The 15,076-nt window shown below is 35.7% G+C and overlaps 1 protein-coding gene and 1 pseudogene across 1 annotated transcript; one reads left to right on the plus strand and one right to left on the minus strand.

Moving 5' to 3' along the window:
- The first annotated feature begins 4,828 nt into the window (after positions 1-4,828).
- Positions 4,829-8,511, plus strand: LOC104732789 (putative galactinol--sucrose galactosyltransferase 5). Its single transcript, XM_010442875.3, has 5 exons — positions 4,829-5,950; positions 6,291-6,666; positions 6,758-6,935; positions 7,054-7,421; positions 7,737-8,511. Exons 1-5 carry the CDS (start codon positions 5,073-5,075, stop codon positions 8,292-8,294), a joined length of 2,358 nt encoding a protein of 785 aa, XP_010441177.2. The 5' UTR covers positions 4,829-5,072; the 3' UTR covers positions 8,295-8,511.
- A 434-nt stretch (positions 8,512-8,945) lies between these two features.
- On the minus strand, positions 8,946-14,691 carry LOC147934590 (uncharacterized; annotated as a pseudogene).
- Positions 14,692-15,076: the final 385 nt, after the last annotated feature.

The following is a 15,076-nucleotide window of genomic DNA, read 5'->3' on the forward strand; positions in this document are numbered from 1 at the left end:
AATGAAATGAAATCAAAGTATATAAAGCCTGCTAAATTAATCGAGGATGGAGCCACTGATGGAGATTCCAAAAGTAATTCTACAGTTAGTAGCGTTATAAGTTTCAAAGATTAGTCGGTGATTGATCTATTTGGTAGCGATTTTGTAATTTGGGAAGTTGGAACGATAAACCGTTTTAAAATTGGTTTCAAACCTGATTTATGTGGGTTTCTATCAAATTTGGTTCATAAACCGTTTAAATCCAGGTATATAGAGAAATATATGAGAACTTTTGATTCGGATAGAAATTGGTTGAGAACTTACGATTCGAGAATATTTGAGATGAGGTCATAGTTCTAAGTAGTTTTGGTACAATGCAATACTTCTGAGGAGTAAATAAGGCATCGATCCTTAACGTGATTATGACAATATCATGTATTGGATTGTTTACAAAGTTTCTATTTTGCATATTTGAATTATCTAAGGCTTTATATATACCATCATGATTATAATATTCAAAATTTTATTTTTATTATGTGATATTAACGTTCTTTCAATTTTTTAACTTTAATTGGGTTGGTCATAAAATCATTGTAATAGAGTAGATAATTTTCACCAGTTGTGAAACATACAGTAAAATTGTAGGGCATATTTTTAATGGTGAAACATACAGTAAAATTGTATGTGGTTACTACATTATATGTTGTTTTGATGAATTCTTTGCACGTAAACTATTTTGTAATAAGTTGTGAAACGTTTTTGAAATTTGACAATTAGAATATTTTTAATGATGAGTATTTGGCAAAAAATTTGGTGGGGATATAATTTAGCTTTAGATTATTGTAATAATTGTTATAATATATTAAAAATATAAAAATATAAATAAGTATATGAAGGTAAATAAAAATCTGATTTTGGTGGGGTATAATTTAGCTTTAGATTATTTTACTAATTGTTATAATATATAAAAAATATAAATAAGTGTATGGAGGTAAATACAAATATGATTTTTTCTCTAACTAAAATTATTTATATATTTACTACAAAAAATAAAATAAAATTTTATGATTTATTCTCTTCAACAATTTCAATACCCGCACATCGTGCGGGCCCTTATCTAGTATTATATAAAATTATAAAATTCAATAAAAAGTATGAAATTGAATTTAAATAATTAAATTTTGACCTGTTATTCAGTAAAATTTTAATTCAATAGATATTATTTTTAAAGAATAATATTAATAAAAATTGAATATTTTATAGATTGAATCAAATATTTGTTTTTAAAAATTCAACTTATGGTATATCCTGAAATAAAACTATTTTTTAATTATAATAAATAATATGAGAATTTATGTTTCACAAAATAGACTCATATATATAAATGAGAGGTGAAGTATAATAATAATTAACAAATTAATATGTTAAAGTTAGGTATCAAAGAATTTTATTTGATGAATAAATTAATAAAGAAAATTAATATGGTAAGTTAGATGATATCATATAATTTTTTAGAATATTCTCTTTAAGATTTTGGAAACAATAAATCCAGACTTTACAAATAATATAAAACTTAATCTATAACCTATTTGTAACCAACTTATTAAAATTATATAGTTTATAAAACAATATTATGTATTTTTCGTTTTATTAAATTTTATAAAAAAACGGAAAATATGTTTGTTTTGCGTAATACTCTTATGGATAAGTAGAGCGTAGCTAGGATTCAAAATTTATAGTTCAGAAATTTAATTTTAAATTTATCAAATATATATATATATATATATATATATATATATATTTCAATCACTTGATACAAAATGTATCCAAAACTCTGTTTGCATTTTTTTTTCGTTTTAAAAAATAAAGTAAGATGCAACTTTAAGTGATAATGTAGGTCTTGAAGCTAAAAGAATTTAAACAAAATCAGACCGGTCAAAACAGTTATATAAACGTTGCCGACCTGAAACGCAACTGAATTAATCTTACATGTCCAGAAGTGCTAAATAAAAATATCTAATTTATTAACATGTGTCTAATGCTATTAAACTTAGTCAAATGAATTTTCAAGTTATATGAAGCCACGCATTTATTTTTGTTGAGTTTTGGTATACAAGTTTTTGCATAGTTAGCTGGGTTGTTTAGGACTTAGCAATGTATGAGACCATGTCACTATAATTAGTAGTATAAAAGAATTTTAAATATATATTTAAATGCTACTTTCAAGGAATACAATCACATTGCTATGAAGCACATGTATTTTCTAGGAAAACTTGTCACTTTACTTTCGACTAGATTAGGACCCGTACTAAAGCACGAGTTGAAATTCCTTTTATTTATATTATAATTTTAGAATAAAATATAATTTTTATGATTATTTTTAAAAATATTTTTAGATAAAACATTATGCAATAAAATCATATGCTAAATATGATGACTTGAAAAAAATACTTATTTTGTAAGTTTTATATTGTTAATTTTGTAATTTTATGTATGAGAAATGGTTATGTTTGTTGTTTGTTTTTATTTTTGAACATGTTTGGTGAAAGTTTTTTAATATGACCCGTTAGATAATATTTTATTTTCAGTTGCACAATAAGATCTCGATAATCACGATTAAGTGTGATAAATTGCCAACATTTTATTCCTTTTTACGCCTAAGAATATATTTTTATGTCTAACAGTATATATTTTGTAACAATACATGGAATACTAAAGATTTTATTTAGAAAATTGTATAAATCATTGGAATATTCTCTTTAAGAAGATTCTTTGGAATATTCTTAAGTGTATTTATATTAGCCCCATGGATTGACCAATTAATCTATAACATTTTTTTAACCAACCTATATTTAATGTATAACCTATTTTGTAACCAACTTATAAAAATTATACGGTCTATAAAAAAAATTGTGTACTTTCGCTTTATTATATCGGAGATTGGTAAAAAATTATATTTTTTAAACTATGATGTTGAAAAACTGAATCCTAAATCCTAGCAAATAAACACGAATCGTACTCGTATGTGAAATTTTTAATACCTAAAACATAATTTTCTTTTTACATTGAAATTTAAACTTTTTCCAGTTATTCTTTTTATCATTCTTACTCGTTTCTTATACGATATACTAATATAAAAGTGTAGTCTAATACAGTATACTACTATCTGTTTAGTCGGTGAAAGAAACAGAAATGCAACTGCGTCACACGACCGTTGGATTACTTTCGTCACAAGTTGCAAATGAAGCGTTGGCTTATATTTAACAACTCCACGTGCAATTCTCTAATAAACAAAACGGTTATCCACACGCAAATTACGACCTAATCTTCTTGGTCGGTTTGTAAAAGGGACAGGATCGAGGGAATTAGATAATAGTACGTGGCATAATCCCCATTAATTAGGACAAGGACTTTTGAATGTTCTTGCTTTAAGCTCTCGCGTGACAAAATCAATTCCTTTACAAGATCACATCTTATTTCAACAAATTCTTACAATTTCCACCTAAATATTCTTTACAATTGTTGGGTCTCTATTATCAAATTTCTGTTGTTGGACAATGTGATCTGAGCTATGCATAGTACCAACAAGTGTAACTATCAAATCTATTTGGAAGAGTTAAGAAGAGAGAAACACAAAATATTAAAGAGATATAAGTAAGTATATACAGTACATACTAACATGTTTATACATGAAGAAGATGATTAAGGCCTTAATCCAGAGAACGAGTAGATGGAAGATTCGAAGAGACATATGAAATTATATTTAGACGTTGGAGAGGTAATTAAGGTAATATCACCGTTTACCTTACTGTTGATACTGGCATACTGTTAATGATATGTTAATTATTCATCACAAATACATTCTACTATAGACGATAGAAAAAAATAAAAGGCTTTAATTATTTTCCACACATGCATATTCTAAAATATGATCAGCACATGCATATTCAAATATATAAATTAACTAATATATAATCACATAGAAAGTAGTGTTTTTCTAAAATGAAATGTCAAAAACCAGAAACGAATTAGTTTTAATCCTTGAATTATTCTTCCTCATCTAGTCTCTTACCTATTTGTCGTCAGACTCACAATCGATGGTAAACCAAGTTTTGTGGTTTGGTAACTGACTTAAGCGTCAATTAGTGTTTTTTGTTTTTACTATCACACATTTATTTACTTGCGTAGGAGATTTGTACATAATGCAATTGAAAAAGCCCTAAACAAATATAATACGAGAAACGACCATTTTATTTTGGCATTCAAAAAATAGGATCCTGTCTTCTATGATAAAATTATTTGAGTTAATAGACCGGTCTAAAAAAAGAAGAAAAAAAGAAAGACCCGAATTAAATACGGAAAGCTCATGTTTTTGGTACACAATAGGAATGTGACGATATCACTCAATCTAACTAATTCCTATAAGCGTTTTAAAACATTAATCATCCGAATCAATTTAATATTTTGACAATTTAGGATTTGTAACGTTTTCTTCCTCTAGTTTATTTCCATATCAAAAATGTAACGAACGAAACAAATTGATTGAATATTTAAAAACTAAATATTGAGTTATATTCATTGGTTGATCCGTGAAAGTTTACATTTGTCGGTAGGTCGATAAAAGTCGCAATTATGATGCAATATATAAAGTTTAGAAATTTGTTAAGAGCCCATGTGACTAGAACCATCTATATAATATTTTATTTCTATTCTTATTAATTAATTACCAACGACCAAATCTAATAATGGTCGCAAATCAATCCAGCCACGTAAAAGATTTAGAAAGAAACAAAATAATGATATCAAATTGTGTAAAGGTCAATAAACTAATAAAATACAAGAAAAAGGAAGACGAAGGTTTCACTTTCTCACTACATTCCATACATGTGGTCGACATACAATAAATCTATGACTATATATGACCATTTCTAATCTTTCTCTCAACCCGTAATCTTATCGAATAATCAAATTTGGGAAAGTATTAAAGATTCATAATCTCTATAAATTCTCTACTTCCTTCACCTCATCATCCATCCTAACCTAAATACACAACTTCAACCTTTTGTCTAAAGCCTTACAACTTCACCGGAAACATGGCTCCACCGAGTTTGACAAAGTCCGATTCCGGTATCAACGGCGTTGACTTTACCGGAAAGCCTCTTTTCCGGTTAGAAGATTCCAATCTCTTAGCCAATGGTCACGTCATCTTAACCGATGTTCCCACCAACGTCACCCTCACCCCTTCACCCTACTTAAACGACAAAGACGGCGTACCTCTTGACGTCTCCGCCGGTTCATTCGTCGGGTTTAACCTCGACGGTGAGCTCAAGAGCCACCACGTGGCATCCATCGGAAAACTCAAGAACATTCGTTTCATGAGCATATTCCGTTTCAAGGTTTGGTGGACCACTCATTGGGTCGGGTCAAACGGCCGCGACATCGAGAACGAGACCCAAATCATCATTCTTGATAACTCCGGGTCGGATTCTGAATCCGGATCCGGGTCGGGTCGTCCTTACGTCCTCTTGTTACCACTTCTTGAAGGCCCCTTCCGTTCGTCTTTCACATCCGGTGAAAACGATGATGTGGCGGTCTGTGTGGAATCCGGGTCGACCCAAGTAACCGGGTCGGAGTTTCGTCAGATCGTTTACGTCCACGCCGGAGACGACCCGTTCAAGCTCGTGAAAGACGCGATGAAAGTGATTAGGGTTCATATGAACACCTTCAAGCTTCTTGATGAGAAATCGCCGCCGGGGATCGTCGACAAGTTCGGGTGGTGCACTTGGGACGCTTTTTACTTGACCGTGAACCCTGAAGGTGTTCATAAAGGTGTGAAGTGCCTAGTCGACGGTGGTTGTCCGCCGGGTTTGGTGCTTATCGACGACGGTTGGCAATCGATTGGACATGATGCCGATGGTATTGATGTCGAAGGGATGAATATTACCGTCGCCGGTGAACAAATGCCCTGCAGGTTGGTTTAATCCGGTTTACCCTCTCAAGTTTTTCAATTGTTTGTTATTTTAAACGGTATAAGTTTAGTTTACTCGGTCTTATGATTAAATCCTATATAATCACTATGATTTTATGTTGGTTCAATTAAACTGGACTCTAATGTTAGATTAGATTAGACTAGTGTTGAAATACTCATATACCGGTTTATATAAACCTTATTTTAAACCGAATTGGATTGAATATTAGCTAATAATTAGTTATAACCGAGATTTTGTTCTGACTTAATCAAACCGGATTCTATAACCGAGATTTTGGTTTGTTTGTTATAATCCTCACACCGGTTTAATTTGGTTTGACAGGCTTCTGAAGTTTGAAGAGAACCACAAATTCAAAGACTACGTGTCTCCGAAAGATCAAAACGACGTGGGGATGAAAGCTTTCGTCAGAGATCTGAAAGATGAATTCTCCACCGTCGATTACATCTACGTCTGGCACGCGCTTTGTGGGTACTGGGGAGGTCTCCGTCCCGATGCCCCGACTCTGCCTCCGTCAACTATCATCCGGCCAGAGCTTACGCCGGGACTTAAACTCACGATGGAAGATCTCGCCGTCGACAAGATCATCGAGACTGGAATCGGACTTGCGTCGCCGGACTTGGCGAAAGAGTTCTATGAAGGTCTTCACTCTCATCTTCAAAACTCCGGTATTGACGGCGTTAAAGTTGATGTCATTCACGTAAGTTTTCCGTCTGAGTTAACGGATTGTTTTGTGGTTTTCCGTTTCTCTGTTGATATTTTAACACGTGGCTTTGCTTTTTTAATTACAGATTTTGGAGATGTTGTGTGAGAAATATGGCGGGAGAGTTGACATGGCGAAAGCTTACTTCAAGGGGTTAACGTCGTCAGTGAATAAGCATTTTAATGGTAACGGCGTTATTGCAAGCATGGAGCATTGTAATGACTTCATGTTCCTTGGAACTGAAGCCATCGCTCTTGGTCGTGTCGGTAAGTCTTTTATCTACTTTTATTTTTTAATTTATAAAAATTTGACTATTTTCATATTGAATTGTTTGAAGAGAAGTATAAATTAATTATTTTTATTTGATATTATTATGGGAATTAGGTGATGACTTTTGGTGCACTGATCCATCTGGCGATCCAAACGGTACGTTTTGGCTACAAGGATGTCACATGGTCCATTGTGCATACAACAGTCTCTGGATGGGAAACTTCATCCAGCCTGATTGGGACATGTTTCAGTCCACACACCCTTGTGCTGAGTTCCATGCTGCTTCTCGTGCCATTTCGGGCGGGCCTATTTACGTCAGTGACTGTGTGGGCAAGCACGATTTCGATCTCTTGAAACGCCTCGTTTTGCCCAACGGTTCGATTTTGAGGTGTGAGTACTATGCTCTCCCAACTCGTGACCGTCTCTTTGAAGACCCTCTTCATGATGGCAAAACAATGCTCAAGATTTGGAACTTGAACAAGGTAAACAATGCTTTCTTTTTATGAGCTTATATAATTGAAAATCTAAGTAGCATGATTAAGGTTTAAGCAAGTAGGATCCATTAGAACCTCCATTTTTATTTGAAATGAATGTATAGTTTGGTCTTAGCAAATTGTATACTCTTGACTGAATCTGAATATTGTAGTTGCTATTGGTCGAAGTTCTTATTAAATAGTCTGGTTAGAGATTAAATGGTGCTTTTGAGTCCATCTGATTTGACTCGTTCTTGATTCAGAAGCTCCTGTCGTTCATTACAATCTTGTTTCTTGATCTGTCTTTTTTTTCGTCCACAACAGTTCACTGGAGTTATCGGAGCATTCAACTGTCAAGGAGGAGGATGGTGCAGAGAAACCAGACGCAACCAGTGTTTCTCTGAATGTGTTAACACGCTAACCGCCACAACAAAACCTAATGACGTTGAATGGAACAGTGGCACGAACCCAATCTCCATTGCAAACGTTGAAGAGTTTGCTTTGTTCTTGTCTCAGTCCAAGAAGCTGGTGTTGTCTGGACTAAACGACGAGCTGGAGCTCACTTTAGAGCCTTTCAAGTTTGAGCTGATCACTGTCTCTCCTGTTGTAACCATTGAGGGTAAATCAGTCCGGTTTGCTCCGATTGGACTGGTTAACATGCTTAACACAAGCGGTGCGATCAGTTCTCTGGTGCACCACGATGAATCTGTTGAGATTGGTGTTTTTGGTGCGGGAGAGTTTAGGGTTTATGCATCGAGAAAACCTGTGAGCTGCTTAATTGATGGTGGAGTTGTTGAGTTTGTGTATGAAGACTCAATGGTGATGGTGCAAGTGCCTTGGACTGGTCCAGAGGGTTTGTCTTCTATTGAGTATTTGTTTTAGAGAATTTGAAGGTCCTTATTTGTTTTCCTTCTAAACTCTGTAGTACCGTTCGTTGAGTTTTCGAAACAACTCCGAGCCTTTTTTTTTCATGGTTTCTGAGAGTATGAACAATTTATGTTGGCTTTTTAATTAAGTGAGGATTATTTTTTTCAGTGGTTGATTTTGTATTGCCACTAATATTCACATATTTATTTATGAAATATAATATTTGGTTCTAGTTTTTTTTTTTTTTTTTTTTTTCTGTTTAAGTTTTACTTCATTTTCTTGTTTGGCTATGAATTTAGATCACAAAATTGTTTAGCATTTTTAATTTTTGTGTGTTTCACGCCCTATCCGAATTGTTGGTCTGATTGGTTAACCCGCGATCTGAACGTTTTTTTGGTTTTGGTTTAGTGTCAGTACATATAGCAATTTTAAAACCGGAAAATCCCACAAAAACTCAATATTAATCTGTGATATCCGATGATTCGGTTGAACCGACCAGATAGCAATTTTGGTTTTTTTGGTTTTGGTTTAGTGTCAGTACATATAGCAATTTTAAAACCGGACACATCACATTTTTCTAATCTGGGTTGGGTTTTGTAGTGAACACATCACATATTTTATTTTTAATCTGAGTTTTTTTTTTTTTCCACAAATGATATATATTAATTAATGGAAATCATTACAGAGAGTTTGAATCAGCCAATTTGGCACAAAGACAGTATTAGAGTAATACTGAGTATCAGGACAACCAAATTTAGCTAAAACATGTGCCACACTCTATTGCTTTCTCTCCTATTGAATTCAAAGTAAATTTTATGGAATTTAGAGGACCAAAATTTTATGTCATTGAGAAGGTTTGATAAAGAAACATTCAAGAGTTGACCGTTAACCAGTTTGATCAAGACTTCACAATCTCCCTCAAAGATCACTGTTTGATATCCTCTTATCCAGGTTTGCTCCATAGCAATAAGAAGACTTTTTGTTTCAGCTTCTAAAGGTGATCCAGCATTACTTAATCTTGTTGCACCCCATGCTTTGGCTTCTCCTTGATAGTTTCTAAATATCCAGCCGCTTGTTGCTTGACGGGTATGCGAATCATAACTAGCATCAAAATTACATTTGAGATATGGTTGCAACGGAGGTGACCAACAATTGATGTTTGATTCAGTAGATGTCTGTCCACTCCTTGAAGGTTTTAAATGTGTAATCCACTCCTTTGTATCAGACCTCGATTGTAACACTGTCTTAGATGGGCTCTCCCGGTAATCATTAAAGACTTGATTGTTCCTTGCTTTCCAGATTCGCCATAGAAGAATGAACGGCAGAACTGAGTTGAATATATTAGCACTCTGTGAATAGTGGGAAACTAGTTGACTAATGATGTCCTTTATAGATTCTGGTAAATCGTTGATGTTTAAAGCATTGGTATTTGAGAATCTCCAGGCCATTGTAGCAAAAGGGCATGAGAACAATGCATGATGGATAGTTTCCTCAGTTTGGTGACATCTTGAACACATTTGATCAATATTCATACCCCTTGTCCGCAACCTTGTTTTTGTTGGAATAACTTGTGAAACAACTCACCAGAGAAAATGTTTTATTTTAGGAAGAAGTTTGAGTTTCCAAATTTTATTTTTTTAATTCTACAGAGCCATGTGGGATATTAGGTACAACTCCTGGATCAAAGGGATAGTGTGTGGTAAACCAGTAGCCGGTTTTGACCGTATATTCTCCCGAACGCGTATAATTCCAAATAAGATTGTCAGGTTGTTCATCTTGAGAAAGGTAAATGTTTTTGATTAGCTCCTCCTCTTGTTGATCGACTAATAATGATAACTGGTGTGTGTCCCACGATCTAAAACCTCTGTCATTCGAGATTACATTATGCAGTGTCGAGAAAGTTATCTACTCCTAGACGTATTGTTTTTCCATCACCTACAATGTAACGTGAACCTTTTTTTATTATTTCTAGTCCAATCAAAATAGAAGACCAACCTTGTTATTTGAGAATCTCCAGGCCATTGTAGCAAAAGGGCATGAGAACAATGCATGATGGATAGTTTCCTCAGTTTGGTGACATCTTGAACACATTTGATCAATATTCATACCCCTTGTCCGCAACCTTGTTTTTGTTGGAATAACTTGTGAAACAACTCACCAGAGAAAATGTTTTATTTTAGGAAGAAGTTTGAGTTTCCAAATTTTATTTTTTTAATTCTACAGAGCCATGTGGGATATTAGGTACAACTCCTGGATCAAAGGGATAGTGTGTGGTAAACCAGTAGCCGGTTTTGACCGTATATTCTCCCGAACGCGTATAATTCCAAATAAGATTGTCAGGTTGTTCATCTTGAGAAAGGTAAATGTTTTTGATTAGCTCCTCCTCTTGCTGATCGACTAATAATGATAACTGGTGTGTGTCCCACGATCTAAAACCTCTGTCATTCGAGATTACATTATGCAGTGTCGAGAAAGTTATCTACTCCTAGACGTATTGTTTTTCCATCACCTACAATGTAACGTGAACCTTTTTTTATTATTTCTAGTCCAATCAAAATAGAAGACCAACCGTCTGACTGTTTTTTTCTTTCTTTTGCATCTAGAATGGACTCATCCCTGTAGTATCTATGTTTCATGATTCGCGCAAAAAGTGAGTTAGGGTATTATATTAAACGCCATGCTTGCTTGGCCAAGAGAGCATCATTAAATTTTGCTAGGTCCCTGAATCCCAAACCCCCTTCCTTCTTTGGTGTTTGTAATTTTTTCCAAGCAATCCAAGGAATACTTCGTCGGTTTGAGTTATTTTCCCACCAAAATTGCATGAGGAGAGATTCTATTTCTGTAGTTATTCCTATTGGCAATTTGAAGCAACTCATAGCATAGACTGGCATAGAGAGAGCCACTGAATTTAACATGATTTCCTTGCCTGCAGGAGATAGTTTTTTTGCAGTCCAACCGAAGGTTCGTTGCTTAACTCTATCTATTATATATTCGAACATTTCTCTCTTTTTACGACCAAATTGCTCCGGGAGTCCTAAATATTTGCCTCCTCCACCATGATTAGGGATTTCTAAGATTGACTTCAGTCTTGTTTGAGTACTTGCAAAGACACGACTTCCAAAAGTGATCATTGATTTGGAGGTGTTAATTTTTTGGCCTGAGTAGTACTCATAAATGTCAAAAATATCTTTCAAAGCTTGGCTGTTTTTGTTGTTAGCACGGCAGAAGAATAAGCAGTCGTCTGCGAACTGTAAATGTGTGATACTTGGAGCACCATTACCAATTCTAATGCCTTGCAGAAGTCCTTCTCGTTCACTTGAAGAGATTAGGTGACTAAGAATGTCAGAACAGAGGATGAATAGGTATGGTGACAAAGGGTCTCCTTGTCTTATTCCTCTTGTTGGTTGGAAATGACCATAAGGAGCCCCATTGATCAGAACAGAGTAATTTACTGATGTCACTACCGCCATAATCCATTTAATCCATTTGTCACAGAAACCAAAAAGTTTCAAAGTTGTTTCTAGAAAACTCCATTCAACACGATCGTAAGCTTTACTAACATCCGTGTTTACAGCCATGTAGTTCTGCGAGACTCGTTTTCTGGTTTTTAAAGAATGCATAACTTCGTGTGCTAACATGACATTATCTTGAATAATTCGTCCCGGTATAAAAGCTGCATGTGCGTCGGAGATTATTTCATTGAGATGTTGTTTCAGTCGTTGCACTAAACATTTTGACACTATTTTATAAAGAACATTGCATAAAGCTATTGGGCGGTAATCCGATAGTGTTTGTGGATTTTCAATCTTAGGTATTATGCAAATGTTAGTGTGGTTTATGCTTGGTTTCATGAACGAAGTGTCAAAGAAAGCAAGAACTTCTTTGATAACATGTGGACCAACAGTCTCCCAACACGCCTTGTAGAACCTTGCTGTTAAACCATCTGGTCATGGGGCTCGATCATCCCCAATTGAACATACAACATTGTAGATCTCATCATTGGTAAAAGCTTTTGTTAAATTATCATTTGCCTCCTCTGATACTCTTGTTTCGAAATCAGCAAAGACTGACGGGGAGACTTGATGGTTTGTAGGTGTAAAGATCTTTGTGAAAAAACTTTGAGCATGTTCCCCAATATCTTTGTCTCCCTGATAGAGGTTACCCTGATCATCAGAAATAGAAGAAATAAATTTTTTGGCGAATCTTGATTTTGCACATGCGTGAAAATAACTTGTGTTTTGATCTCCCGCGGTCATCCACTCATTTCTACTCTTTTCCTGCCAATATTTCTCTTCATCTCCGTATGCTTTCGTTAGCTCATCATGTAACTGTTGGATCGTTCCTCTCAAAACTGGATGTAAGCTTTCCATTGCAAAGTTTAAACGACTTTGAATCAAGGTAATGCGTTGTTCTGAGTTCAGTTGTACATCCCGCTTTAGTTTCGCCATGTTCTGTCTGCAGTTTTTGATACGTTCACTGATAGGTGTATCAGTACTGTTATTATCAAACAGCCAACCTTCTTGGACTATCGTCTGAAAATTTGGTTCATCTAAAAGACGTTTATCAAAGTGGAAAATCCATCTCTTATGTCTCACCCTGTCTTTTAGATTCAGTAAGATTGGTTTATGGTCTGAGCTTGTATATTCCAAGAATATAGCCTCTGCATTGGGAAAATAAGCAGCGCCTGCAGAATTGATCATAGCTTTGTCGAGACAACATTGTACCATATGTGTATGGCGTTCTCCAACCCATGAGAAGGGGTTTCCTCTAGTTTGAACATATTGCAGGTCACATGTAGATATCATATGTCTAAAATCACGGAAGGTCCATTCTGCTCTAGGTGGTCCCCCAATTTTTTCATTGTTGGAAATAATCTCATTAAAATCGCCTATCAGTATCCAAGAACCATTGCGTGAGAGCGCTAAGAATTCAAGTCGTTGCCAGAGTTCGTAACGTTCAGATACATCAATGAGTCTCTCATCCTTGGAGATCAAGGATAAGCTCACAGAATCCTTCCAAAACAGAGCCAAACCACCACTCCTACCATGAGGGGGCTGGATAATACAGTTTGAGAATCCTAAATCACACATAAGTTTAGATAGTACATCAGAGTTATTCAGAGTTTTAGAAAGAAAGAGTACATCACACTTAGTATTAAAACAGAGTTTTTTTAAACGAGATATAGTTAGAGGTGGCCCAATGCCTTGGCAATTCCAGGAGAGGATCTTCATATTTGAATGTCTGGGGGTATCGGGCCCCCCGTGCCTCCGTCGAATCGCTTGTTAACAGAGCATGAGCCCACCGAGTCTGTACGGTGGCATTTGTGTCGGAGTCGATTCAGGACCATCCACTCCTCTGCAGCCTCTGCTTTGTTGAACTGAGTTTCAAAGTGTACCCTCTTCCGCTTCTTGAAGACAAAGTCAGTCTGAGCATCGTCGGAGCTTTCATCAAGAAGACTCTTAGGACCATGGTAATCGGCACCCTGTCTAGTGTACTTAGCATTGAGATAGCGAATGCGTTCAACAGTGAGATCAGTGTCTACAAAAATACTAGATAAAGCCTGGTTTCCCACCGGTTGGGAAGCGTAACCTTGACCCGGAGCAGTTTCTGGTGGTGCCATGTTGAGACCAGGAACGAGTTTTGCCGGGTCGATAGAAGGAAGAGTGTTTGCATCAGACATGTTTTTGTCACCATCATTTTGATCATTATCATCACTATCGTTATCTGAACCATCAGACCCCATATCATCAAAGTTAAGGGAACACTCCTTTGCATCGTGTTTCAGAGAACCACATTTGGTGCAGAAGTTTCTCAAACGTTCATAACGAAACTTAACAACAGTGTTCTCATCAGCAATAAACTGAATGTTCCTCTGAAAACGCAGAGGGTCATCAATGTTCCAATCTATTCTAACACGAACAGACCCTACTTGGTTTTGATTTTCATCATAATCAACCTCTGAGACATAGCCTATCTTGTTCCCTACCCACCTAGCCATTGCATTTGTTAAACAAAGGGTTGGGATACCTTGAATTTGGACCCAAAAGGGTATGATCTTCATATTGGTCTCACTTATGTTAGGATACCACCGGTGAGTGGTAACCATCCAGTCATTAAAAGACCACGGTCCTCTTCGCAACACCAAGTTTAGACTGTCTTCAGATTGGAAACGGAATTGAACACGCCCTCCTTCAAGAATACGTCCCACACATTCATCCGTGAAACCCCAAACCCGTGGCATTTGCCTGATTAAAGCACGAAGATTCTGTTTGCGTGGGTTGACAGGGGTGACAACTAGGGTGTGCCGGTTAACAGAGATCGCACGGGAGAGGAACTCCGGTGGAAGTGTAGCCGGGGCATCATCAATGCCCAAGTCAAGGTCTTGAACGGATTTATGAATGTAATCACTCATTTGTGATGGAGAGATGCAATTGGAAATGAAAGAAGTAAAGATGATTGAGAAATAGCGAGGGAAAAGTGAAGATTTATAGGGTTTCCATGGCGGTTTCGGTTGGCAGTTATCTCCCGTGGAAGAGGGAGAACGATAACTGTCAACTTTAATTGACAGAACAAAACCGCCGAAATAGTTCCCCAAAACATATTGAAGAAAAATCTCGGTCAGAATCAAACTCCTGATCTGAAACACGATCGGAGACAGAAGATTTAGAAAGGAACAATGACGATCGCCAAATCGATCGCCCAAAGACATCTTCAACGACAAGGGCATTCACGCATCTGAGTTTTATTCTTATCTTTTGTTTTGTGAATCATTTTTATTGATTGACCCAACAACTTGG

Source organism: Camelina sativa, chromosome 11, assembly GCF_030686135.1.
Source record: "Camelina sativa cultivar CO46 ecotype springtype chromosome 11, ASM3068613v1".
NCBI lineage: Eukaryota > Viridiplantae > Streptophyta > Magnoliopsida > Brassicales > Brassicaceae > Camelina > Camelina sativa.

What these genes read in the sequence shown, in the direction of transcription:
- LOC104732789 (XM_010442875.3), top strand. Translation starts at nt 5,073, where the DNA reads ATGGCTCCACCGAGTTTGACAAAGTCCGATTCCGGTATCAACGGCGTT. An exon ending in TTAAAGTTGATGTCATTCAC is followed by an intron (nt 6,667 to 6,757) that starts GTAAGTTTTCCG and finishes TTTTAATTACAG; the next exon opens with ATTTTGGAGATGTTGTGTGA. An exon ending in AGATTTGGAACTTGAACAAG is followed by an intron (nt 7,422 to 7,736) that starts GTAAACAATGCT and finishes CGTCCACAACAG; the next exon opens with TTCACTGGAGTTATCGGAGC.